The sequence below is a fragment of the Apodemus sylvaticus genome, chromosome 2, assembly GCF_947179515.1.
Source record: "Apodemus sylvaticus chromosome 2, mApoSyl1.1, whole genome shotgun sequence".
Classification (NCBI taxonomy): Eukaryota; Metazoa; Chordata; class Mammalia; order Rodentia; family Muridae; genus Apodemus; species Apodemus sylvaticus.
In genome coordinates this window covers 152,174,239-152,201,177 of record NC_067473.1, presented here as the reverse complement: position 1 = coordinate 152,201,177, position 26,939 = coordinate 152,174,239, and the positions used below count along the sequence as shown (strand labels likewise).

Sequence of the window (26,939 nt, the reverse complement as noted above, 5' to 3'; positions counted from 1 at the left end):
CAGGACAGCCAAGGCTATACAGAGAAACCCTGTCTCCAAGAAACCAAAAAAAAAAAAAAAAAGAACTCTCTCTCTCTCTCTCTCTCTCTCTCTCACACACACACACACACACACACACACACACACACACACACACACACACAAACACACACACAGGGCAGAAAGATGGTTCAAGACATAAAAGCATTTGTTGCTCTTGCAGAGAGCCCTGATTGGTTCCTGGCATCCATATGGTGGCTCACAACCATCCCTAACTCTCTAACCTCTAACTACATCTAAACTAAGTCATAGAAGTCTCTCCCCTCCCCTTCCTCACCCTCCCCTCCCTCCCCTCCCTTTCCACACCCTCCCTCCCCGTCCCCTCCCCTCCTCCTCCTCCTCCCTCCCTCCCCCCCCCCCCCTCTCGCTCTCTCTGCCTTCCTCCTGTTTTTTCTCTTTTGAGTCAGGACCTTCGGTAACCCAGGGTTCTAAATTGCTATTTGATGACCTTAAACTCCTGATCCTTTTTACTTCCCTTCCCAGGTATTGGGATCACAGGCTTGTACAACTCTATAGGATTTGTGTAACTTTTCTTAGGCTCACTTGAAACAAACTAAAGGCATCGCTTGAAACAAATGATAATGTGTACAAGACACTCTGAGGCGTTCCTGTTATCTGCTTGTGATTATGTATGTCATTTATGCGACAGATTTCATTAAAGGAAAATAGTTAAGTGAGTTTAGACTGAGTTGTCAAAACGGATGGGTTCTAACAGCCAAGGGATACTTACCCCGCCCCTCCACCTCTACCCACCCCCACCCCATTCAGTCTTTGCGCAATGTTGTGTACAGAAGAGAAACTACACTTCCCAGGAACCTCTGCCGGTAAGGCGCAAGGCAAGATGGGAAGTACTGCTGGGTGAACAACCGTCCTATTGGTGTGCAACCTAAAAGGCCTCCTGAGCTCGTGAGCGATTGGTAGGATTTTGTAGACGCTCGCTGATTTGAGTTGTTTTTTCGGTTGCGTTGTGAACTCCCGGGGTTAGTGCTTGGTGAGTGTGGATTTCAGGGGAAGGGTGAAAGGGTTTTAGGACAGAGGTTGGAAATAAATCTGGTGGGATAAAAGCCTTCTTAATCAGTGCGGAAGGGAGCTACAGGAGACTAAACCTGGCTCTTGGGTGATTTGGGGCCAGTCAAGGAAAGATTGCAAAAAGAAGTTTCCGGGACGCGGCGAGCTGTAAGAATGACTGAGCTAGCGGGGCGACGGTGGTGCACGCCTGTAATCCCAGCACTCTGGGAGGCAGAGACAGGCGGATTTCTGAGTTCGAGGCCAGTCTGGTCTACAGAGTGAGTTCCAGGACAGCCAGGGCTACACAGAGAAACCCTGTCTCAAAAAAGCCAAAAAAAAAAAAAAAAAAAGAATGACTGAGCTAAGATCTAGTCAAGAACTGATCCAGACGTCTCCGTCTTCCTCCTGCTTGCCTAAGCTTCGGTTTCCTCGTTTGTAAAATAAGGGATAACAAAAATACTTCAGGAAGTGGCTATGCTGGTAAATACGACTTTTTAGGGACGGGGTTGTAGCCAATATTTAGTGTTTGCTTAGTATGCCGGCGCCCTCAATTCGATCTCTTACATCTACAAAACAGAAACCCAGTACCTTTTATATAAACAGAGGCATTCCTGCCTTGGAAGGTAGTATTAAGATGGCTTCTGTCTGCCTGGAAGATAAGTTATCATAGTAAAACTGCAAATACAGTCACTTTCCAGTGAGAATATATATATATTTTTTAATTTTAATTATTCGTTTTTGCTTTTTAAGTCGGGAATCTTACTCTGCAGCTCAGTTGGGTTTGCAGTTCATTATATGTACCAAACTGGTCTCAAACTCTTGGCAGTATACTCCTGTCTCAGTCTTCCAAGTGCTGGGAGTACAAGTGCACAATCACTTTATGTTTTTTTTTGTTGTTGTTATTGTTGTTTATTTGAGGAAAGAGATAAGAATAAGTCAGGAGAGAGAGAGTTCTGAATTCTAGGCTTTATTTAATATTTTTGTAAGTAGTCAGTGATCAATTTATAATTTTTTTGTTTTGTTTTTTATTTGTTTTGTTTTGTTCTTTTGGAACAAGGTATCTATCACTATATAATTCTGGTTGTCCTGGAACTCAGGATGGATAGGAGACTCAAGAAAAGGAGTGGCCTAATCTTTCTCTTAAAAAATCACTAGACAGGGGTTGGAGAGATGGTTCAGTGCTTAAAAGCACTGGCAGCTCTTCCTAGGGACCTGGGTTTGATTCCCAGCACTCACATGGCAGCTCACAACAGGCATACACATAGTACACAGACACACATGCAGGGAAAACACCCAAACACATAATATAATATTTTTAAAAATTATTAGAGCCAATTGTAAAAACAGTATAAGATAGCTCAGCAGGTTAAAGTGTTGCCAGACCTGAGAACTTGAGTTAAGTTCTCCAGGGAGTAAGGAGAGAAAGGTGGTCTTTAGGTGGTCCTCCCGCCTCTACATGTGCGCGCGCGCGCGCGCGCACACACACACACACACTCTTTCTTAAAATAAAAAACCAAAATGATCTTTCCTCTGCAGTTAGATGTTGTCAGTTGAGATGGAAATTATCATATAGAATTTTTTCTTCTGCTATTTAAGTAAGGTATATATTTTTTAATTTTTGTTTTGTTTTCCTGGTGCTAGAGGATTAGAATCCAGGGCCTCACATATCCTGGTTAATCTTTGTCAAAGATAAAAAGAGTAGAAAAAGCGAGTCAAATAAAATATTTTTGGCTCTCTGTTCATTCTAAATATGGCATGGCAGTCTACCTTAATTTCATAGACTATATTGCTTATTTTTAAAAGTATTTTTAAACTTATCACTGTGTTTGTGTAGGAGTCAGAGGACAGCCTTGTGTGGGTCCCGGGGATTGCACTCGTGTTGCCAAGCTTGCTAAGCTGTCTCTGCAGCCCTGGTTTGCTGATTAGAGTCTGGCTGGACACAGTGGTGTAAGTCTGTAGTCCTGGTGCAGGCCGGCTGAGTGAGACTGGCCAGTCCCAGGTGAGCCTAGACGACATAGCAAGGCCTTGTGACAGGACCAGCTTGAGCGAGCGTGAGTGGACCAGGGGTGGGGCTAGCACACACCTCTGCACCTTTGAATTTGGAGGCAGAAAGATCAGAAGTTCAGTGCCAGTTTAAGCAACTTAGTGAGTTTGAAACCGGCCTGGACTACATGAGATCCTGTTAGGGTATGCGTAGTTGTCTGCTCGGTACACACAAAACACTGAAGTTGATCTGAAGAACTACATAAAGTATGTATGGTGACAATGCATTCTGGAGCTGGAGGCAGAAGGATCACAAGTTCAAAATCATTGTCAGATACATAGGGAGTTTAAGGCCATAAGTTACTTGTAGCCTTGTCAAAAACAAACAAACAGTTAGGATGTGGTGGTTCGAGGCCAGCCTGGTTAACAGAGTTAGTTCCAGGACAGTCAAGGCTACACAAAGAAACCCAGTCTCAGAAAAACACAAAAACAAGATAAATCCCCCCCAATTTTTTTCTGTACTACAAGTTGAATAAGCATGAAAACACCCAGTGGGGCTGGAGATATGGCTCAGCGGTAAGAGTACTGATTACTCTTCTGAAAGTCCTGAGTTCAAATCCCAGCAACTACATGGTGGCTCACAACCATCTGTAATGAGATCTTCTGGTGTGTCTGAAGACAGCATCAGTGAACTTACATATAATAATAAATAAATCTTTAAAAAAAATAAGAAAAAGAAAGAAAAAACGCCCAGTGTTGGTTGGCTTCAACAATCAAGTATGGTAATGGAGGGGGAACTATGCTGTGTGGCCTATATTTATTTACTTGTGTTAACTCTTTCTGGCCCTCATTGTTATTTTGTGTATTTGATAGGTGTGAATAAGACAGAATGAACTTTACTCCGACACATACACCCATCTGCAGAAAGTAAGATATTTGCATATTCATGAGTTACTAATTAATCAATACTTATATAGGTTTTACCCAGTTGGTATAGGAGGTAAGGGGACAGTGTACTTTCTAAATCTCAATTCTCTGTTTTTATTCAGAACCTAGTTTTTTGCGACAGTGGTGTGTGTGTGTGTATGTGTGTGTAGAACTTGTTCATTGAGCAGGTTAGCGTCTGGGCTATACCTTTGGGTTATACCTGCCACTGCCTTGGTCTCACTGTTTGTTTTCTCGCTCTTACTGTGTTAGCTTAAGTCTCTCTTGATTATTATTTTATTATTTTTTACTGGCGTACTATTGGAGTACACCTGCGTGACAGAAGAAGGCATCAGATTCTACTACAGATGATTGTGAGCCACCATGTGGTTGGTGGGAATTGAACTCGGGACCTCTGGTAGAGCAGAGGTCTTACTGCTGAGCCATCTCTCCAGCCCCCAAGTCTCTTGACTATTAAGAACAAAGAAACTAACCTTAACATTTCCAGTCATTATTTATTTATTTATTTATTTATTTATTTATTTATTTATTTTTGGTGTTTTTCAAGATAGGGTTTCTCTGTGTAGCCCTGGCTGTCCTGGAACTCTAGGTAGGCAAGGATGATCTTGATTTTTGAATCTTCTTCCTTCACCTACTGGGTACTGGGATACTTTTACCATTTATGCCATCTTGTCCTAATATTTGCAGTTCAGTTTCAGAAGCTAGAGTTTACCTAGCTTCTAGAGAGGTGTGGTTCCCGCTGCTTATATCTATCTTATACTAAATTTTCTAATGGGTACTATGTTCTTTTTTGTTTGTTTGTTTTTGTTTTTTTTTTTTTAAACAAAATCTCAATCATTTGATTTTACCAATGAAAGCTCAGGAACCAGATGCTGGGATGAAAGTCTGCTAGCTCAGAGAGGCAGAAAAAGCACCCAACTGACGTCCCAGAAGCAATGTCCTCTCTTACTACATTTCAGAAAGCTCCTTCAAACTGAATTTCCTGTGTGTCTCTCCATCCTCCTGACTCCCTTTTAGTTTCTGGATTTTTCTTAATAATCCTAAATTCCTTCCTGTCTCCTGGCTGCTTGCTGTGCCTCTTGAAGACCTATGGTTGACTTTATTTAATCCTGTTTACAATATTTAAGCAAAAAGCTCTTGGATTAAAGGTATGCTAAGGCTGAGCTATACCACAGCTAAAAACAGGTTTTCCAGTAAATAGCATAGTCTCAGGGTTCACCATGTGATCACAGATCCTGCAACAGTACTATGTAGTATCCATTTTTATTGTTTTTTAAATGTTTTTGTTAATCTCTGGTGTTTATTTTAGATATAGTTTTAAGTCATTGAAACTTGGAAAACAGTTCATAAACATTTTCACTAACCAGTTGACTCAGATTTTCAGTGCAGAGCACTGAACACCTCTAAGTGTGGTGATTGATGTCTGTAATCCCAGCACTTGGAAGATAGATGCAGGTCCATCTTTGTGAGTTCAAAGCCAGTCTGGTCTACACATGAAAGTCTAGACCAGCCAGGGCTACATAGAAAGACCCTGTATCAAAACACCCATAAAACCCCTTTTATTTAAAAAATTATGTTTTACAAATGTTCAGAGGATTTAATATATGCTGTCTAATTTCACATAGAATATCATTTGCCTCCAAACGTGGTGCTGGCTCTGGCTTTGGTGATACCAACAGGTGGAAGAAAATGGCAGACTCAGTGGAGTCAACTCCCCTGCCGTCCGTTGAGGATCGTCTGGCTGTCCTTTGCCCGTCTCAGGAGCTTCTGGATTATTATCAGAAGAAGATGGCTAACTGCGAGGCAGAGACTGAAGACCTGCTGAAGAAGCTGGAGCTCTACAGAGAAGCTTGTGAAGAACAGGTGAGGGAGGGGAAGAGGGAGAGAGGGAGAGAGAGAGGGGGGGAGAGGGAGAGGGAGAGGGAGAGAGAGAGAGATCCATGGGTCCTGGAGCTCACTGACCAAGCCTTGATGAACTGCTGATGCTGAGCTCTCAGTTTAAGGAGGGACCCTGTCTCAGACAAGAAGTCAGAGAAGCAATGGAGGAGGAGACCCAGCATCAACTTCTGAGTCATGCGAGCACGCGCGCGCGCGCACACACACACACACACACACACACACACAAAGAATAGGGGAGGCATGCGTATGGCATTCTCGATGCTGATGCTATTGAGAGGAAACTTAAGGGCTTGGTCATTAATGTTGGAAATTCCCAATCACACGAGTGCTGTGGCTTGTCCTTTCATTTTGCCCTCCTTCCCTTCCTCCTTCCCTTCCTCCTTCCTTTCTTTAGTGGTAGATACGAACCCAGGACGAAGCCTGCTCACCTGATGCCCCATCACTGGGCTACACCCCCATCGCATCCTTTTGCTTTGTAACATAAATGTTAAAAAGCACAACCTAATACTGTCACTTGAATTCTCTATTGGTGAAATTATCAATTAGGTATATTCCTACATGAACCTGTAAAAGTATCTTCTTTTCTCCTGTATTAATTGTTGTCTTGGAGGCTTACTTCTTCCTTCTGCTAACCTAGGCCTAGTCCTGGGAGCTAGCCTCTGTATGATCTTATCTAGGCCTAGAATGTTTTCAGCCTCTGAGACTTGCTGCTGAATAAGCTCACCCTTTCTAGTTCTTTCTGATCGCCAGCTGGCTAGTTCAACTCAGCTGTTCTATCTCACACTCCTCTCCAAGCTGACTGATTCAATCTGGCTTCTCTCTCTCTGCCTCTCCTTAATTGGTCTGCTTGGCCTCAAACTAACTCAGGCAATCTGTTCTAATTTTCTAGTTCCTTCTCATTCATTCCCTGGCTCTTTCTGTCTTAATCTGTGTCTACCTTGTTATCTCAGCAACCTGTCTCTGTAAAATTCTCCAGTAACACTGCTTCCTCTCCTTTTCTTCACTGCCCCTTAAATGGCTTCCCTTTCCCCTCTCCTCATGAGAGTTGAGCACACCCTATTCTGTCACATATTTCTCTGATTCGTCTCTGATCTGTCACTGTCTATTCAATCAGACATCACTTTCAAACACATGCTTCCTTCTACAGACTAACTTTACCTTCATTGTTTGAGATTAAAGGTATGTGGTAAGGGCTGAGCCACACCACAACTAGAAACAGTTGTAGTTTTATTTTTGTTTTTGTTATCAGTAAATAACAAAATCTTGGGGTTCACAGTATGATCAAATATTCTGCAGCAGGAACCGACTCCTCCATAGCCACTAAGAGGTTTCCTTTGAGACCTAATATGTTTTCAACTACTCTGTTTTTGTTTTTGTTTTTGTTTTTTTCCCAGCATAAACTTGAATGGAACTTGCAGCAGAGGGAGGAAGAGATCGCGGAATTGCAGAAAGCCCTAAGTGATATGCAGGTCTGCCTCTTCCAGGAGAGGGAACATGTTTTACGACTCTACTCAGAAAATGACCGACTAAGAATCAGGTACTGGTCCAGTGGTTAAGAGTGAGTACTACTCTTGCAAGGAAACCAAGTTCAATTCCCAGCACCCATGTTGGGCAGCTCACACCCACCTTTAACTCCAGGGGATCCAATGTCATGCTCTAGTCTCTGAGGACATTGTAAATACACAGAGTAACACATGTATACAAAGAATTGAGAAAAAAATTTTAAAAGAAGAGTCAGGTACTGAATAGATGGGAAATGTTAGAATGAAAACTCTTGAGTTACCCTTAAATGATGAAACTTACCTACAGTCATTCTCTTTAGTTGTGTCCTCAGGAAACAAACTTTGATAGAGATTTACCTGGAGGGCAGTTTCTGGGAAAGTTCTTAGGAAAAAAAAAATACCTCTGAGCAGATGTTTTTAGCAAATATTACCACCAAGACTGTTAGAACTATGATAGGCTAGTTAGAGGGCCAGCCTCACAGCAAGCTCTAGGATTAGAGTGGCCTTTCCTTTTTGTGTTTTGTTCCTTTTTTTGTTTTGTTTTGTTTTTTTTCTGGGGGGGGGTTGTTTTTTGGGGTTTTTTTTGAGACAGGGTTTCTCTGTATAGCCCTGGCTGTCCTGGAACTCACTCTGTAGACCAGGCTGGCCTCGAACTCAGAAATCCGCCTGCCTCTGCCTCCCAAGTGCTGGGATTACAGGTGTGCACCACCACTGCCCAGAATTTCCTGAAAAGAATAGATATTTGAGTGAGACATACTTCTAGAGGAGAGAGACATTTTACTATTTTAACCTTTTGGTTTATTTGGTTGGATTTATTTGGTGGGTGTTATGTGTTTTGTTTTAATGTTCAGAATTGATCCTGAGGCATCATGCATCTAGACAAGTTCTCTACTGCGAAACTATATCCATAGATTTTTTTTTTTTTTAATTTTGGGCCAAGGCCTCACCAAGTTGTACAGAATGTCTTTGAACTCTTTATAACACATGTACACACGTACACACACATAGACACACAGCAGAAGTCAGAAGAGGGCGTTGGGTCCCCTGGATCTAGAGTTACAGGTGGTTGTGAGCTTCTGGATGGGTGCTGAGAATCAAACCTGGGTGTCTGCAGGAACAGTCAATGCTCTGAACCACTGAGCCATTTCTCCAGCCCCTCTTGCTTTTGAGGCAGGGTTTCTCACTGAGCCTGAAGCACTTCCGATCTGCTAAACAAGCTGTCCAGCGTCCTTCCTGCCTCTCAGCACTGCCACGGTCACTTTTTCTTTTCCTGCTGAGGCATTTTCTGGTGTTTTTTTTTTTTTGTTGTTGTTGTTTTGTTTTTGTTTTGTTTGCTTGTTTGTTTGTTCTGTTGTTGGAGGCAGGGTTTAGCCAAGGCTGCTCAACAATTCTTTATCCTCCTTTCTCAGTTTCCCAAGTGCTGGGACTACAAGTGTGCCATTATGTCTGGTTGTCTTGTGCTTTGGAGAGAATATCCTAGCATGCCCTAAAATCGATCCTGTGTTCTGTCCATGTGAAACAATTGAATATATGGTGGATAGCAAATTTATCACGTACTGCTCAAAAGTTAAAGAATTACCACGACCTAGGGCAGGACTTGGAAGCATGCTCATGTCTACCTGGAGCGCACATGAACTGCTCTCTTCTTCAGGGGATGGAAACTGAGGCTTTTGCCTCATTAGTCCAGTACCTGAGACCAATTCATCTGCTCTAGCAAAGACTCATCTGGCATTGAAACCTCCTTTGGAGTTGTCCAGAATCCATTTGCTTTTGTATAGGTCATGGTAATGAATGAAGGAAAGAATTTGTGTGCACTTCCTCTAGGATCTCTTATCCTTTGTCTTCTTGACCAAGGAGGGAAATTTGAGAATTTTCCCATTGGTTTAACTCTGAAGAAAAACAAAACAAAAATCAAAACAAAACAAAAAATCCCCAATTCCCTAATCTCAAAGTTGCACCAACTACCAAGTGTGTATCTCCTAATTAGACACTGGAAACTGGGGAAATGAGTCAGAAAATCTAGTAGACTCACTCTGAACTAGATCTGAGCCAAAATTTGATTACTAGGATGGTCCCCATCCACCTGGTGCCATGACAGTGCTTCAAGTTACCAGGTAACTGCATCTCCGGAGGCCCTGTACCCAGCAGGCCTTGAAATACCTGTGTCTTGTATTTTCCCAAGGGTGACTACTAGAAGAAATGGCTGTAGACCCCTTAGTGAGGCACTGTGGAAACACGGTCTTGTCCTGGGAGATAAGGCTCTTCAGCTTATCATCATCTGGAGAATTGGATAGTGGGTATAGTTTGTTTGTTTGTTTGTTTGTTTGTTATGTAGACCTGACTGCTTAAAGCTTATAATGTAGACCAGGTGGACCTCCAACTACAGAGAGCCTCCCAAGTACTGGATTAAAGCCATGTGCTACCATACCCAGGGTGATTTTTTAAATTTTAATTGTTTATTATTGGTGTGTGCATGTATGTATGTACCTATGTATGTATGTACGTATGTACGTATGTGTGTATGAAAGAGTAAGAGCATGCAAGCAGGGGCATGTGTGCCATGGTGTATGTGTGAAGTCAGAAGACAACTTTTAAGGATCAATTCTTTTCTTCTACCATGGGTTTCAGGGAATGAACTGGTGCCAAGGTTGTACAGTGAGCACATTAATTCACTGAGTCCTCTTGCTGGACACAAATTGTGGGCTGTCTTTATGGTTTTTGTTTGTTTGTTTGTTTTGGAGGAGGGTGGCCACCTCTTTTCCTTCTTGGTTATTTAGCCGAAACCCATCAATTCCTCCCCCGCTCTGCTCTCAGGAACAGGATATTCTGTATGTCATCTGTGTCCTTAGAACTCCCTGTTCAGCCAGGCAGTGGTAGCGCATGCCTTTAATCCCAGTACTTGGGAGGCAGAGGCAGGCGGATTTCTGAGTTCGAGGCCAGCCTGGTCTACAAAGTGAGTTCCAGGACAGCCAGGGCTACACAGAGAAACCCTGTCTCTAAAAAAATTTTTTAAAAAACTTTTTTTAATTAAAAAAAAAAAAAAAAAAAGAACTCCTTGTTCAGAGTTGGCTTCCTTGGACAGCTCCTGATGTTAGCTGTGTTAGGTCGGGTGCCTTGGGAAACAAACTGCACTGTGGGATTTTCTTCGGGGATGTTTGCTGGGAGTACCCTAGCACGAGAGTAACAATAGAGGAGATCCGCCTCTGAGGAAACAGGGAGAGTCTGGCTGGGCAGGTGGAGAACATTGACTGGGATTTGGTTACAGCATGTCCCAGTCAGTACCACGGGGGCTCTGGAGCTGAGCTGTCTGAAGGGAGGCAAAGAGAATGGATTTTAATCCCCTCCCAGCCTCACGGAGAAGGCACCAAAGGCAGGTGGTCCCTGAAGAATAGAGGCATAAGCAGGGATGCAGTTCTGAAGGGACAGTGGACTGTGAGCCACGTGCAGGCTCTAGTCCTTACCCGTGCTGAAGAGGAAGACCAGCTACCATACTCTCCAGAAACAGCTATGAAGTCAGGCGGAGGTGGTGCATGCCTTTAATCCCAGCACTTGGGAGGCAGAGGCAGGAGGATCTCTAAGTTCGAGGCCAGCCTGGTCTACAGAGTGAGTTCCAAGTCAGCCAGGGCTATACAGAGAAACCCTGTCTCAAAAAAGCCAAAAAAAAAAAAAAAAAAAGAAAAAAAGAAAAAGAAAAAGAAAAGAGCTATGAAATCATTCCCTAACCTCTTCTTTGAATTCCTGAATTGAAATACTTAATTTTCCAATAGCTGGAACTGAGGTATAGATCTTTTTCATTTTTAACTTGTGGGTATAGTCATTTTTAAAACATCAGAAGGTGGGAATATAACTCAGTTGTAGAATGTTTGCATTGCATGCACAAAGTTCTTGGTTTGTCCCTAAACTGGGTGGCATAGGCCTGTTATCTCAAAGGCAGACACCAGGATCAAGGATTGGAGTTATCCTGGGTTCTACAGCTCAAGTGAGGCCTGGGATGTGTGAGACGATCTCAGAATATTTTAAAATCAAAAAATCTGGAATGCTATTCTGTTGTTTTGTTTTGTTTTGTTTTAGACTACTATGTAGTCTTGGCTGCTTTAGAACCCACTGTGTTGACCAGGCTGGCCTCTGCCTCCCAAGTACTGACACTAAAGGTCTGTTCTACCACAACTGGCCAGAGGGGAAATCTTTTAAATAGAAACGGTTACTTACTTGGGGTGTATAACTTTCTTTTTATGATAATTGCAGAGAATTGGAAGACAAGAAAAAGATTCAGAATCTGTTAGCTCTTGTAGGACCAGACACCGGTGAAGTGACCTATTTTTATAAGGAGCCTCTCCACAAAGTAAGTAATTTGTAGTGTGGCCTGATGAATGTGACCTTTGCAAGACACAGGAGAGGGTCCATGGTCAGGACGTCTCTACCGGCCAGAGGTGTCTCATGGAGAGCAGTGAGCCAGCCAGTGTCTGGGGGAGGTTTAAAGCTCTTCTCTGCAAAAACCTTTTGAAGATTTTTTTTCAATATTAAGAAACTGACAGGGACTGGAGAAATGCCTTAGCAGTTAAGAACGCATACTGCTCTTCAGAGGAGCTGGGTTTGAGTCTAAGCACCCACATGGCAGCTCACAACCATCTGTAACTCCAGTTCCAGGGAATCAGATACACTCTTGGACATGTACACAGGTAAAACACCTATACACATAAAATTAAAAAAAAAATCTCTGAATGATCTCTCAAGGTATAACACATTTTCAGTGTGAAGTAAATCTGTGTGGTAAATCCTGACCTTTCTGGAACTCTGTAGACTGGGCTGGCCTCAGACTCAGAGAGATCCACCTGCCTCATCCTCCTAAGTACTGAGATTAAAGATGTGGGCCTGGGGGCCTGGAGAGATGGGCCAGTGGTTAAAAGCACCGTATTGTTGCAGAGGGCCTGGGTTAAGTTCCCAGCACCCACGTGGTGGCTCACAGCCATCTCTATATAGCTCCAGTTCCAGCCAATCAGACGACGCCAGGCATGAACATGGTACGTGTACATGTATGAATGCAAAACACAGATAAAATCAAGATTTGGGTCAAATTTTTACCTTGTGTGTTAAACAAAAACAACTCACACACACGCACAAAAAAACCAAACCCCAAGGTCTAAACATAACCTGACCAGTGGTAACCCAGTCTGCCTCACGCTTGTAATATATTTTGTTAAGTTGCAATGTGAATTTACTTATTGTTAATTAGTTTGTATTAACATTGGATTTTAGCAAAAAAAACAAAAAATAGTTACTTTGCCTATGCCGTCTCTCATATGCATGCGAGTGTTCACATGATTGCATATCAGTTTTGCCCTGTTTAACTCACAAATGTTAGATCTGTAAAGCTAAGGCTAAAAGCTGCAGTCTCACACACTCTGCACCCGTTCCTTTGTTCCTTAGGTCAGCATTCTCCAGAAGACTATCCAGGCAGCAGATGTGTGTGAGTCTTCAGCTTCCAGAGCAGGTAACCACCGTACTAGAAGTTTTCTCTGATGTTGAGTTGAAAATTTCACTGCAAACAATTAGAAAAGTATCCCTACTAGACAGAGAGGGGCTGGCATTCGTAACAATATCTCTGGCAGTCTATCTCCATATACTTCTGCAACTGTGGAAGGAGTGAACTGTTGTTTAATGCAAGGGATTTTGTTGTTTTGTGTGTGTGCGCGCTCATATGGAAGCATGTGTGTATGTGTGTACATTTGTGTCAATGCCAGAGGTCTATGTCTGGTGTCTTCACCTTGTTGAGACAAGAGACATTGTGATAGTGACAGAGTAACTGGTAGATAGCCATCACCTTGTGTAAGCACTGTGTAGCCTTGTCTGCTGCTAGCTATTTTCACATAGTCAGTTGTTGTCAGCCATAGTTACGCTACTGTGCTAGAAACCATTAGACATTATTCCACTAGTTAGCTGCAGCCCTGCACCATCAGCCATCCTCCCCACTGCTCCTCTCCAGACTCTAGCGAACTCACTCCAGTTTTGTTGCTTGTTACCGTTCCTTTTGAAAATTGTGTAGCATGTCAAAACCAAAGTGTTTACATCTGAGTTTTTACTGAGGAAATATTCCCAACTCCAGAGGAACATTCGGCCAAATGATGGATATGAAATACTGCAGAATTCCCATAAGAGATGTCTGTCTGGGAATCAAGCACTGTAGGACTCTAGTGTGTTCTTTTCCTTCTCTTGTGGGTAAAGGAAACTGAACTCCTGCAGGGTCAGTACTGGTACTTGAGTAGCAGGAGCAGAAAGGAGAGCTGAGCAGAGTTTTTGATGAACTTATGTTTTCTATTTTAGATCCTGGAGTAAGCAAAAGACGAGTAAGAATAAAGGACAAGGAAGACATTTCTGAGCGTTACCAGAGGGACATAGAGACACTCCTCCTGCAGGTGACATGCTAACCTTGACAGAGCATTTGGTTTCTCTCCATGCACTGAGCGGTGTGTAATGTATTCTTGCTATTATGTGGAACCAGCTCTGCACCTGGATTACATTCAGGCATCACAGAGCCAAGAAAATTGAGATTATTCTTAATATTTAAGCACTTTTTTTCTAGTAAAGTTAGAGATGTTTTTTGTTGTTTTTGTTTTGAATTTGGCTTAGTTTTGTTTTGAGACAAAGTCTCTCTACACAGCCCTGGCTTGCTGACCCAGAGCTCACTGTGTAGACCAGGCTGGCCTCAAACTCTGAGCTCCACCTGCCTCTGGGATTAAAGACATGTGCCACCACACCTTGTTTAGAGATAGTTTTTTTGTTGTTGGGGATTTTTTGTTGTTGTTGTTGTTTTTCCAAGACAGGATCTCTCTGTGTAGCCCTGGTTGTCCTGGAACTCACTCTGTAGACCAGGCTGGCCTCCGAACTCAGAAATCCGCCTGCCTCTGCCTCCCAAGTGCTGGGATTGAAGGCATGCACCACCACAGCCCGGCTTTAGATGTAGTTTTAATACAGATTTAAATACGAACTTTAACGTAGGAGAGAAAGTCCTACATCATGGCACACTCCCGTAGTCCCAGCACTTAGGAGCCTGAGGCAGGAAGACAATTAGAGGTCTGCTGGGCTGTATGTAGGGAACAGCAGACCAAGTATGGCTACCTAGCAAAAAACGCTATCTCTATATATCTTCTCCCCTCTAAGAGATATGAGATGGGAGTGAAGGGTAGTGAAGAGAAAGACTCCCAAGATGACTGACTAAGTCATATGGAAGCCTTATTCACGGCTTCTGATTTGTTGGAGTTGTTAAAGGCAATCGTGCATGTGCACAGAGAGGCAGCGTGGGTGTGAGCATCCTGTTTACAGAAGAGAGGCAGTAGGTAGGCCGTCAGGCCACTCTCATGGCCTTCAGGTCATAGACACAGTGTACAGAAGTTATGGCTGGTCTAGAGACAGTTCACACTAGGAATTTATGGTGAGGTTATGGCTGGTCTAGAGACAGTTCACACTAGGAATTTATGATGGGGTTATGGTTGATCTGAGTGAGCAGACCAGTTTTCCCAAGATGGTTTTTTGTTTGTTTGTTTTTTGTTGTTTTTTGGGGGGGTTTTGGTTTTTTTGGTTTTTGGGGGGTTTTTTTGGTTTTTTGGATTTGTTTTTTTTCCAGACAGGGTTTCTCTGTGTAGCCCTGGCTGTCCTGGAACTCACTCAGTAGACTAGGCTGGCCTCGAACTCAGAAATCTGCCTGCCTCTGCCTCCCAGAGTGCTGGGATTACAGGCATGCGCCACCACCGCCCGGCCCCAAGATGGTTTTATTACTTATTCTTAGGAATATCTTCACAAGATGGTGTAACTATAGTTTAGTAGCCCATTAATTACACTGCTGCAGGTAGCCCATTACTATACAGATCTGGAACTATACAGGGAATGAAATTTTATTTAGTGCAGGGTTTTGTTGTTGTTGTTATTGTGTGGTGTGTGTGTGTGACCGATTGTATGGGTGCATTGTATATTTGGAAGTGGCAAGGGGAGGACAGTAATGCATGGCCTGGACTAGATGTGGGTTTCTCAAGAGAGAATAAATAACCTCATAGCACTTATACTTTAAAATCATTGTTTTCTTTCTTTCTTTCTTTCTTCCTTTCTTTCTTTCCTTCCTTCCTTCCTTCCTTCCTTCCTTCCTTCCTTCCTTCCTTTTTTTGATTTATTTAATTATATGTAAGTACATTGTAGCTGTCTTCACAATCCAGAAGAGGGCATCAGACTTCATTACGGTTGGTTGTGAGCCGCCATGTGGTTGCTGGGATTTGAACTCAGGACCTTCAGAAGAGCAGTCAGTGCTCTTAACCGATGAGCCATCTCTCCAGCCCCAAATCATTATTTTCTATTTGGACATTCTAGAATGCTTCTGGCAACCTTTTTAGTTCATATGCTAAGTCCTATCTAACAAAAGCATTCTAAAGTAAGAATTCCCATTTGTTTTGTTTTGCAACAAGATCTCATCACGTAGCCCTGGCTGGTCAGGAACTTGCTTTGTAGACCAGGCTGCTCTGAAACTCACAGAGACCCTCCCACTTCTGCCTCCTGAGTGCTGAGGCCACCGTGCCTGGCTAGAATGTACTTTGTAGTCGGCCTGTGGGCTATAGAAAGGGCAGCACAGGGACATTTGTTTGGTATCAGCACCGGGGTTATGTTCATTTGTTTAGGGCATGTGTTCTAAAATCTAGGAAAATAATAAACCATTATCTTACTACTAGGTCATGTATGTCATTAGGAAAGTTCCTATGCTTGTTGGGGGAGCAGTCCATTGACTTAAAAATTGTTTCTGCCTTTGGCCAATTTTCAAAAGTCAAAACAGCCAGACCCCAAGAAGGAATTACATCACACCCAGTTTGTCACCGTGTCTCTGTTTAACTAGGGCGTCTTGTCTTGTCTTTGAGACAGGGCTTCTCTGTGTGGCCCTGGCTGTTCTGGAACTCACTCTGTAAACCCAGGCTGACCTCAAACTCACAAAGATCCACCTGCCTCTGCCTCCCAAGTGTGCCACCACTGCCTGGCTTACTAGGGCATCTTAAAAGGAAGATGATCCTTTAAGATCAGAAGCAGACAATGAAGTAACAATAATGGAGTGGGGAGAAGAGGCTCCAGCTTTTACTGTGTGTGAGGTAGGTGAGCGGCTGGGTGTAACAAACTGTTGGTGTTTGTACCGCCCTATACCATGTGTAAGGCATTAAATAAAGGGAACTGGAGTTAGTGAGATGCCTCGGCTGCTGAAGTGCATGTCAGGAAACATGAGGGCCTGAGCCCGATCCCTGCACCCACAGCAGAAAGCTGAGGTGGGGACTGCAGCAGTTAGGAACACTGGCTGCTCTTACGCAAGACCAGCCTCAGTTCTCAGCACCCACATGACAACTGACAACCGACAACCTCCAGTAACTCTGAGGCCCTCTTCTGCTCTCTGACCTCCATGGCAAGCACCAGGTGCACACGAGGCAAATGTATGTGTAGGCGAAACACACACACACATACACACACACAGAGATCAGAACTTGAGATTAGTCTTTTTTTGGTGCCTCCCTTCCTTTGTTTCTAGGAAGGGCTCTCCTCCTGAGGCCCGATGTCCTAGAAGCAGGAGTGGTAACCCAGTCCTTTCGCCCGTGTAGGTGGAAGCCCTCCAGGCACAGCTGGGAGAGCAGACGAAGCTTTCCAGAGAGCAGGTGGAAGGGCTCATGGAGGACAGGCGGATCCGAGTGGAGGAAATCCAAGTTCAGCACCAGAGAAATCAGGAGAAAATCAAGGAGCTGACCAAGAGGTGGAGACTCAAATACTGTGCTAAGGGCAGGCTGGTGGGAGGGCGGCCTCTGTTTGTGAATAGCAGTTTAGGAGATGGCTCAACTGTTAGGAGCACTCACTCCTCCTAAAGAGGACCGGAGTTCAGTCCCCAGCATGCCCATCAGGTGCTCACACCGTCTGTAACTCCAGTCCCTGGAGGATCGGGCACCCCTGACCACCAGAGGTGTTCAGCAAGTACATTATGCAGATAAACTCACTCAGGTACACATTTTTAAAAAACCTTAGCCAGGTGATGGTGGCGCACGCCTTTAATTCCAACATTTGGGAGGCAGAGGCTGGTGGATTTCTGAGTTCAGTGCCAACCTGGCCTTCAGAGTGAGTGCAGTAGCAGTGGCCTAACCTGGTGTGTATCGAGCCCTGGGTTCACCGGGAATAGAAAATAGAGTAATGGTTATGGGGATGGAGGTGGCTCAGGGGTAGGAGCACTCACTGCTTTTGTGCAAGAACCCAGTTCAAGTCTTGACACCTACAGCCACAGCCTCAGCCTCTCCCGTGTGGCTTCAGTTCAGTTTGTGCTTCGGTGAGAGTAGTAATTTAAGAAACAGTTATTTTTAGCAAGGTCATCACTCGGCACAGCAAGCCTTGGGCTTTAGACCAAGTCCACATTTCCGTAATGTCTTTATGAAGTCGTTATGATGGCCCTCCCACCATGTGACTTTCCGTCGCCTTTGTTCCCTAGCTGTTTTCTGTTTAGCCTCAGTCCTGCCCTGTGTGTGTAGGGCAGCCACAAGACATAGTTTGGGGTTTGTTTGTTTTTTGTTTTTTTGAGATAGTTTCTCCCTGCAGCCTTGACTGTCCTGGAATTAGCTCTGTAGACCATGGTCTAGAACTCAGAGAACTGCCTGCCTCTGCCTCCCTCAAAGACAGGCATTTGCCATCATCACCTGGCTTGATGGTTCTTTTTTTTTTTTTTTTAAAGATTTATTTATTGTTATATGTGAGTACACTGTAGCTGTCTTCAGACACACCAGAAGAGGGCATCAGATCTCATTACTGATGGTTGTGAGCCACCATGTGGTTGCTGGGATTTGAACTCAGGACCTTCGGAAGAGCAATCAGGGCTCTTAACCGCTGAGCCATCTCTCCAGCCCCTGGCTTGATGGTTCTTGTAGGTTGTACCTAACCATCTTTTTCCCCATTAAACATGCTTAATTCACTTTTATTTTATTTTTACTTTTCAGACAGGTTCTCACTGTGTTCTCTGCCTGGCCTAGAATTCTCTGTCTAATTGAAGTTGGCCTTGAAAACACAGGGATCCTCCTGCTTCTGCCTTCCCAAGTACTGGGATTGAGGGCACCCATCACCATGCTCCCCTCCCGTTCAATACATGGGTGTGCGTATGAATGTGTAGGGATATATGTGCGTGCTGTATGGAGGCCAGAGGTTGCCCTGGGTGCTGTTTCTTGTTTTTCCAGACTGGGCATCTCATTGACGTGGGTCACATGATCACACTCAGCGGCTGGCAGGAACCCCCGCTGCTTGTCTTCATCTCCCGTGTTGACATTATTAGGTTTTTTACTTGGGTTCTGGAGGGAACGTCAGGTCTTCGTGCTTACACAGCAAGCACTGTATGTACGCATGTTTGTCTGTAGACCTCTTTCCGTGCCTGCTGCCTGGTGCCTGAGGAAGCCAGAAGGGAATGCCGGAGTTACAGACGGCCGTGGGCTTCCATGTGCGTGCTGGGAATTGAACCTGGCTCCTCTAGAAGAACAGCCAATGTCTTTAACCATTGAGCCATCTCTCCATCCCAGATTTATTTATTTTTGAGACAGGATCTCTAGCCAGGCTCGGCTCAGAATGCCTGTATAACCAAGGAGTCCGTTGAACAACTTAAAGACTCGTGTCTCCCTCCTAAGTGTGAGGTGTGCAGAAATATTCCTCTTATAGCCGGTTTATGAAGGGCTGAGGATTGAACTCAGGACTTTGTATATGCTGGGCAAACAGTGTATCGATAGTTAGCATTTCTAGCTCTAAGTTTATTCATTTTTATCTTTGGGGTAATTTTGAGGCAGGGCCTCACTGTTTAGCTTTGGATGTCTTTGAATTCTGCCTCCCGGGTGCTGGGATTAAAGACACACACCAGCAGGCCGGGCAGTTTGTTTAGTTTTGGGAGCGTTGGGTATTACTTGGGGCCTCACACATGCGAAGCAAGCACTGCACCACAAAGCTATGCTCTCGGCTCATAATATAGGATTTAAAAATAAACAAAAACACTATTTTAGGTTTTAATTCTATGCATATCTATGAATGCAGTTGCCTGTCGCATCCACAAGAGGCCAGAGCAGTATGCACTCTCAGTCCCTGAGCCCTCTCTCCAGCCCCAAGTTTTATATTTTATATTAGTTTTCCAGTATGTAAATAACCATCTTTTTAACCTGAATTCTCAAACTTACACTCAGGAAAGTTTCTATAAAGACGATTCTAACCCAGTAAGCATGATAGATAGTGATAGTGAGCATGATAGTTCACCTGATAAAGCCTGCCAGGCTGTCAGTGATCAGACTGTGTGTGTTTTAAAAACTGCTAATGTTTCAAAATTCATATTGTACATGCCTTTAATCCCAGCACTTGGGAGGCAGAGGCAGGCAGATCTCTGAATCTGAGCTCAGACTGGTCTACAGAGCTAGTTCCTGGATATTCAGGGCTACACAGAGAAACCCTGTCTCAAAGAAACAAAAAAAGAGTGCAATATTAAAGAACCTGTAATCCCCTTGGAATGGGCCTGCGATGAACCGTGCCGTGAGCGCCCCTGCTCACAGCAGTTCTCTCTCTGTCTCCATCACCGTGATGCCGTGCCCTGAGCACCCCTGCTCACAGCAGTTCTCTGTCTCCATCACCGTGATGCCGTGCCCTGAGCACCCCTGCTCACAGCAGTTCTCTGTCTCCATCACCGTGATGCCGTGCCCTGAGCACCCCTGCTCACAGCAGTTCTCTGTCTCCATCACCGTGATGCCGTGCCCTGAGCACCCCTGCTCACAGCAGTTCTCTGTCTCCATCACCGTGATGCCGTGCCCTGAGCACCCCTGCTCACAGCTGTTCTCTCTCTGTCTCCATCACCGTGATGCCATGCCCTGAGCACCCCTGCTCACAGCTGTTCTCTCTCAGTCTCCATCACCGTGATGCCGTGCTGTAAGCGCCCCTGCTCACAGCTGTTCTCTCTGTCTCCATCACCGTGATGCCGTGCCCTGAGCACCCCTGCTCACAGCTGTTCTCTCTGTCTCCATCACCGTGATGCCGTGCTGTGAGCGCCCCTGCTCACAGCTATTCTCTCTCTGTCTCCATCACCGTGATGCCGTGCTGTAAGCGCCCCTGCTCACAGCTGTTCTCTCTCTGTCTCCATCACCGTGATGCCGTGCCGTGAGCACCTCTGCTCACAGCTGTTCTCTCTGTCTCCATCACCGTGATGCCATGCCCTGAGCACCCCTGCTCACAGCTGTTCTCTCTGTCTCCATCACCGTGATGCCGTGCCCTGAGCACCCCTGCTCACAGCTGTTCTCTCTCTGTCTCCATCACCGTGATGCCGTGCCGTGAGCACCTCTGCTCACAGCTGTTCTCTCTGTCTCCATCACCGTGATGCCGTGCCGTGAGCACCTCTGCTCACAGCTGTTCTCTCTGTCTCCATCACCGTGATGCCGTGCTGTGAGCGCCCCTGCTCACAGCTGTTCTCTCTCTCACAGTCTCCATCATACCCAAGAACTGCTCTATGAGAGCACCAAGGACTTTCTACAACTAAAATTTGAAAACCAAAATAAAGAGAAGGTATGGATGCTTGAGAAAGATCACCTGCTGTCAAAGATTACACAGTACAGAGCTCAGTGTAAGAAGAAAGAGGATAAACTTGGAACCGTCGTTCCCATTTTACATGAGAGTCATCACACTCAAAATGAATATATTAAGGTAATGTCCTTCTTTTCCTGAAGCAGTAGAGAAACTCAGAATTGCTTGGGGTTAAGTTGAAGTTCCGTTGATAGAATGCTTGCATGGCATAGTGAGGCCCTGGATTTGATCCTCGGCACTGCGTAAAACCAGGTGTGGTGGCTCATGTCTATAATCCCAGCATTTGAGACATGTGATCAAAAATTCAAGCTCTTTCTGGGCTGCATGTTGAGTTTGAGAGCCTGTCAGAGACTTGGAGAATTTCAGAGAGCCTATAAATTGTTACATAAGCGTCATTCGTGGAGCTATAGTAATGATGTCATGAAGTACATAACCAAGAGTAGCTGATCATGATGGTAATTGAGAATTTGAAATACTAAGCTAGACAGAATTCAAGACCAGACTGGTGTAAGACTCTGTCTCAAAAAGAAGACAAAAATATCACACGTCACTCATTCATTCGTTCATTCCCTCATTCAACATATAGACTAGACTCTGGGTATAGCACTGTGTAAATTAGACAGTCTTTTTCTTTTTTCATTGTATTTATATTTTAATGAACAAGGAAAATCATGTAATTTTATGTTAATTGGAGATTTTGTAAGGATTGTATTACTTATTGGGACTTCTGCTTCAGAAAGGGACCTGGGGACATCCCCTTAAGTCTGGTGTTTCTGCTGAGGCCTGTAATATAGATTAGGGGAAGGGCATTCCTGGCAGAGGGAGAAAGAATTCCCTTGAACACATTTGAGGGAGAAGAAGGATGCTGGCATGGCTGGAAAATAACAAGGAGGAACTGGGGGCTGGCAGTGTAGCTCATTGGTAGAGATCGAGGAACACAAGGCCCTAGATTTAATCCTTGGTTCCACAAGAGAAGAAAACAAGGAGGAATTGACATGCTAGCCCTGGGGAAGCTGGCAGAAGCCAGCTATAGATGGCCTGCGGGCACTCTGAGGAATATAAACGGCTTTAAGGATTATGCCTTGGAAAGGTTGTATAAGGAAGTCGCTAATCTGATGTAAAATTAAGACTGGGTTTCAGGTATCCCAGGCTGGCTTCCAACTCACTGTGTAGCTGAGGATGGCATTGTCTTGCTTCTGCCTCCTGGTATTCTAAGCATGTGCTACACCAGCTTGTTATTTTGAAGCAAAAGTCTCAGTGTTTCCTAGGCAGGGCTTAAACCCCTGGATTCCAGTAATCCTCGGTCTGCTTCCAGAGCAGCCGAGTTACAGGAGGTACACTTGTGCATACACATTTTTTATTTTAAAAATTGCATTTGTTTATGTAAAATGGGGGCAGAGCAGGAGGAATGGCCCGTGAACATATGGTGACACAAATGTAGAGGCCAGTGAACTTAGAGGAGCCGGTTCTTTCCTTCACTGTGTGGGCGGGGTGCCAGGCTTCGGGGCAAGTGCCTAATTGCTGAGCCTTCTTGTTGCCCTCCTGGTTTATGGTTTTGTTTTGTTTTGTAGATTAATATTATTTATTTTATGTATGAGCACACTGTAGCTGTCTTCAGACACCCCAGAAGAGGCCATCAGATCCCACTACAGATGGTTGTGAGCCACCATGTAGTTGCTGGGAATTGAACTCAGGACCTCTGGAAGAACAGTCAGTGTTCTTAACTGCTGAGTCATCTCTCCAGCCACTGGTTTGAGACTTTTTGGGGGGGGGGGGGTTCAAGACAGGGTTTCTCTGCGTAGCCCTGGCTGACCTGGAACTCACTCTGTAGACCAGGCTGGCCTCGAACTCAGAAATCCATTTGCTTCTGCTTCCCAAGTGCTGGGATTAAAGGCATACGTCACCACCACCCGGCTTGGTTTAAGATTTTAAAGGATTGCTTTTTTTGTCTCTTTCATAGAACATTTGTCACACATGTTGTTGATGCCTCTTTTTTTTTTTTTTTAATCTTTAAGTTATATATCCTCTCTTTTTATATTACACTCCATATTTTATCCCCTGCCTCCGTCCATCCTTCGACTGTTCCCCATCCCATACCTCCTCCCCAACCCCCTCATCTCCATGAGGATGTACTCACCCTCCATCCCCACCCCCACCTGGCCTCAAAACTCCCTGGGGCCTCCAGTCTCTTAAGGGTTAGGTGCATCATCTCTGATTGAACCCAGACCTGACAGTCCTCTGCTGTTTATGTGTCAGGGGCCTCATATCAGCTGGTGTATGCTGCCTGTTTGGTGGTCCAGTGTTTGAGAGATCTCGGGAGTCCAGATTAAGTGAAACTTCTGGTTCTCCTACAGGGTCGCCCTCCTTCTCAGCTTCTTTCAGCCTTTCCCTAATTCAACTGCAGGGGTCAGCAGCTTCTGCCCTTTGGTTGGGTGCAAATATCTGCATCTGACTCTTTCAGCTGCTGGTTGGTCTTCTGGAATGCAGTCATGCTACGTCCCTTTTTGTGAGTGCTCCACGGCCTCGGTAATAGTGTCAGGCCTTGGGACCTCCCCTCGAGCTGGATCCCACTTTGGGCCTGTCGCTGGACCTTCTTTTCCTCAGGCTCCTCCCAATTTCATCTAGTTCTTTCAGTCAGGAACAATTATGGGTCAGAGTTCTTTTTAAAGAGCTAAAACACACACACACACACACACACACACACAAAAAAAAAAAAGCTAAAACACATGATGTCCTGTTTGACTTCCATCATTGTTAGACTTGGATGTGGACATATAAGCCAAATAAGCCCTTTCCTTCCAAGTTGCTTTGGGCATGGTGTTTCATCACAGTAATAGTAATCCTAATTAGGACACTTGGATTATTTCATCTTAAAGAATATCTACTTAGGTACACTTGAGAAAGGATAGACAGGAAAGTATAGCTGTAGCAGGATTCTGGGGCTCTCCTCACATCTGTTTATACAGATTTGCTCTGAAAATCTTTTCCTCCTTTCTTACCACAGTGCTATTTTGAATTACAAATTTGATTATAGGGCCGAACATTAAACCTTTTCATCCTTTTGGCCTACAGTCTCTTAAGGATAAGCTAATACAAGAAAAAAAGCTGTCCAACATGTACCAAGAACAGTGCATTTCCCTAGAAGAGGAACTTGCTCGAATTCGGGAGGAAGAAGGAGTGAGGAGAGAGATCTTCAAGGTGTGTGGTGTTTCACACTTGGGCTGAATAGAACACACAGGCTGCTGAGGAGAGTCTCCTCTTCATAAACTCTTGGTCATCCATTTTTAGGATCGCTCCAGCAAGATGGGCAAGCGCTTACAGATAATGACAAAACGCTATCAGGCCTTGGAACATCGACGAATCCTGGAAGTAGAAGGCTTCAAGACAGACATTAAGGCTCTCCGACAGAAGCTGAGAGACCTGGAGCAAATGCTCTATAAGGTACTGTTGCTCCTGAGGTAGGAAAGAGAACTTGGGGTGGGATTGTAGAAAGATAGTCAGGGTGGTTCCTCAGAAGGATGGCCAGGGATGTGATGTAGATTTCAGTAGGGTGTGTGTCATGTGTAAGCAGAACAGGGCACTGGCTTGATCTCCAGCATCACAAAACCTGTGCTTTGTCCTCACTTGAAGAACAACAGATTAGTAGGTGTCCTTGAGTCCTCTCTGAACATTATTCAACAGGAACACTTTGTTGGGAAAAACAAAAACAAACATAACTTACAAATCATCACCCTACCCTCACGGTTCAACTAAATTAAAAGAATTAGGTGAGTCCAGGAAATGGGGAACTGGGCAGATGCTCAGTTTGTAAAAGCTGCCAGTTGTGCAAGCATTATGACCTGAGTCTCCAGCGCCCACATGAAAGCCAAGCACAAATGTGCATCTGCAGCCCAGGGCTGAGATGGCGACAAGGTACCCCAGGGACATGCTGGTCATAGTATGACCCTCAGTCCTGTGCTTGGCCGAGTGCACACACACTCTCCACAGAATTGTATGGGTTTATTTGAAAGGATTTATCTCTCTGTGTGTAGGATGTTGTAATGATTTTATTTATTTTTATTTTATTTGTTTGCATGTATGTCTGTGTGAAGATATGAGATCCCCTGAACTGGAGTTACAGACAGCTGTGAGCTGCCATGTGGGTGTTGGGAATTAAGCCCAGGTCCTCTCTTAACCACTGAGCCATCTCTCTAGCCCTAAGAATTGTCTACTTTTAAAGTGGGAAAATGACTGAGTAAAACGAAGTGCTTTCCCAGACATCTTTTAGTATGTGGGCTGCCTTAAGAGCTCTGATAGAGATTTAACAGTCACTCACACAGTCACACAGCACTAAGTGCTGTGATCTGAACAAATAGGAAAAAAACAACACTTTCTGTCATTTTTGGCAAATTTACCAATAATGCTATTATTGGTCTTGTTTTTTAAAAATGTTTGTTAACATTTATTATTTGTGTGTGCAGACACATATGGCATGGTGAATGTGTGCACGTCAGTGTACTCCTTTCAGTCCACCACGTGGCTTCCTGAGGACCCAACTCAGATCCCCAGGCTTGGTGGCAAGCACCTTTACTAACTGCTGAGCGACCTCACCGATGCTGCATTGGTCTTTTTGCCCATTGTTAGTTATTTAATAATCTCTATCCCAAAGTTTCTCTGTCCTTTTGTTTTGAGATGTATGTATATTTGCAATGGTTTCCTGTCAGGCAGGCTGCCTCAAACTGCATAGGTAGCCAAGGATAGCCTGGAACCCTAGGTCTTCTTGCTTTCTCCCAAATGCTTTGACCAATTAAACGTTTTCATTTAAGAATGCATCACTGAAGAATTTTAGTGCCGCATCTATCATATGTAAAATGGAGCCGGCACAACTGCTCTTTGTGACTTGATTTCCCCCTTAGCTAACGCCATAATTCTTTCTCTCTTTTTTCTCAACTCTCTAGGCAACCATAAACACCCATGGGAACCAGGACCTGGCCATGCTGTGTGAAGTCCGTGACAGCAACAGAAGAGCTCATAAGATACAGGGAGAACTGAAAAACCTCAAGTCTAAAGTGTTTGGTCTGGAGAACGCGCTTAGGCTATGCTGATGGCTCCTTTCAGGGTTGGCTTCTGGAAACCTGAGACAAGGTCACCTGTTCCCAGAAAGTGGACATGGACTTGTCCAGAGTAGTGACATCAATTTTACTAAAGATGGTGTTAAGGGCATGATAGCTCACACCTATAATCCCATCCCAGCACTTGAGGATCTGAGGCAGGGGGATTGCCACAAATTCATAATACAGTCAGGTGGATCTCTGTGAGACCTGGCCAGCCTGATCTATAATAGTGACTTCTAGACCATCCAAGGCTACTTAATGAGACCCTGTCTCCAAAAAAAGAAAAAAAAAAAGACAATAATAAAACATCAAAACCAGAAAGGAAAGAAGAAAAGCAGTGGTAATGCTGTCCTGGCAGACTGCCGTCTCACCATCTGTCAGCCTTCTCTTTTATAGATTGACAGGCTTTTCTGTCTTTAAAAGTCAGTGATGGGATGTAGCTTATCTGGTGAGTGCCTGCGGAGCACACAGAAAGCCCTGGTTCTGTCGGCAGCCTTGGGGGCTCACCTGTAGTCAGCACTGGAGAGAGGTGTGTGTAGGAGAATCTGAAGTTCACATTCACCCTTGGCTATCTGGGGAGTTCCAAGGCTAGCCTGGGCTACATAAGACCTTGTCTAAAAATGTAAACAAGAAACAAGAAAACACACACAGAAAAGAGAATAAACACTTCGGAAGAGCCGTTTTGCTGAACTTGCAAGTGTCAGTGGGAGAATGTGCTTCGTGGAGGGCCACAGTCTTTCAAGAAAGTCCTTCACTCAGGAATCACATGCACATGGGCAGATTCACAGACTTAGTTGTGTTCCAGGTGACTGGCCACCAGGGGGCAGCACAGCCCTTGCTCTTGAGTAAATAGGTCATCAAGAAAAGGGGGGCTACTTTACGTACA

General features: G+C 44.5%; 1 protein-coding gene across 7 annotated transcripts; it reads left to right on the top strand.

Annotated features, from left to right (window-relative positions):
• Positions 1–926: 926 nt before the first annotated feature.
• Ccdc77 (coiled-coil domain containing 77) lies at positions 927–26,359 on the top strand. Of its 7 annotated transcripts, none has more exons than XM_052174737.1 (13): positions 927–1,030; positions 2,882–2,994; positions 3,904–3,957; positions 5,601–5,838; positions 7,269–7,411; positions 11,622–11,718; positions 12,804–12,867; positions 13,698–13,789; positions 16,994–17,142; positions 20,861–21,080; positions 24,033–24,158; positions 24,249–24,401; positions 25,898–26,359. In XM_052174737.1, exons 3-13 carry the CDS (start codon positions 3,920–3,922, stop codon positions 26,042–26,044), a joined length of 1,467 nt encoding a protein of 488 aa, XP_052030697.1. In that variant the 5' UTR covers positions 927–1,030; positions 2,882–2,994; positions 3,904–3,919; the 3' UTR covers positions 26,045–26,359. The 7 variants fall into 7 exon arrangements, with proteins under 7 accessions (XP_052030697.1, XP_052030698.1, XP_052030695.1 ...); XM_052174738.1 differs by having other exon boundaries at positions 2,882–3,046; positions 5,655–5,838; XM_052174735.1 differs by having other exon boundaries at positions 2,882–3,046.
• Positions 26,360–26,939: the final 580 nt, after the last annotated feature.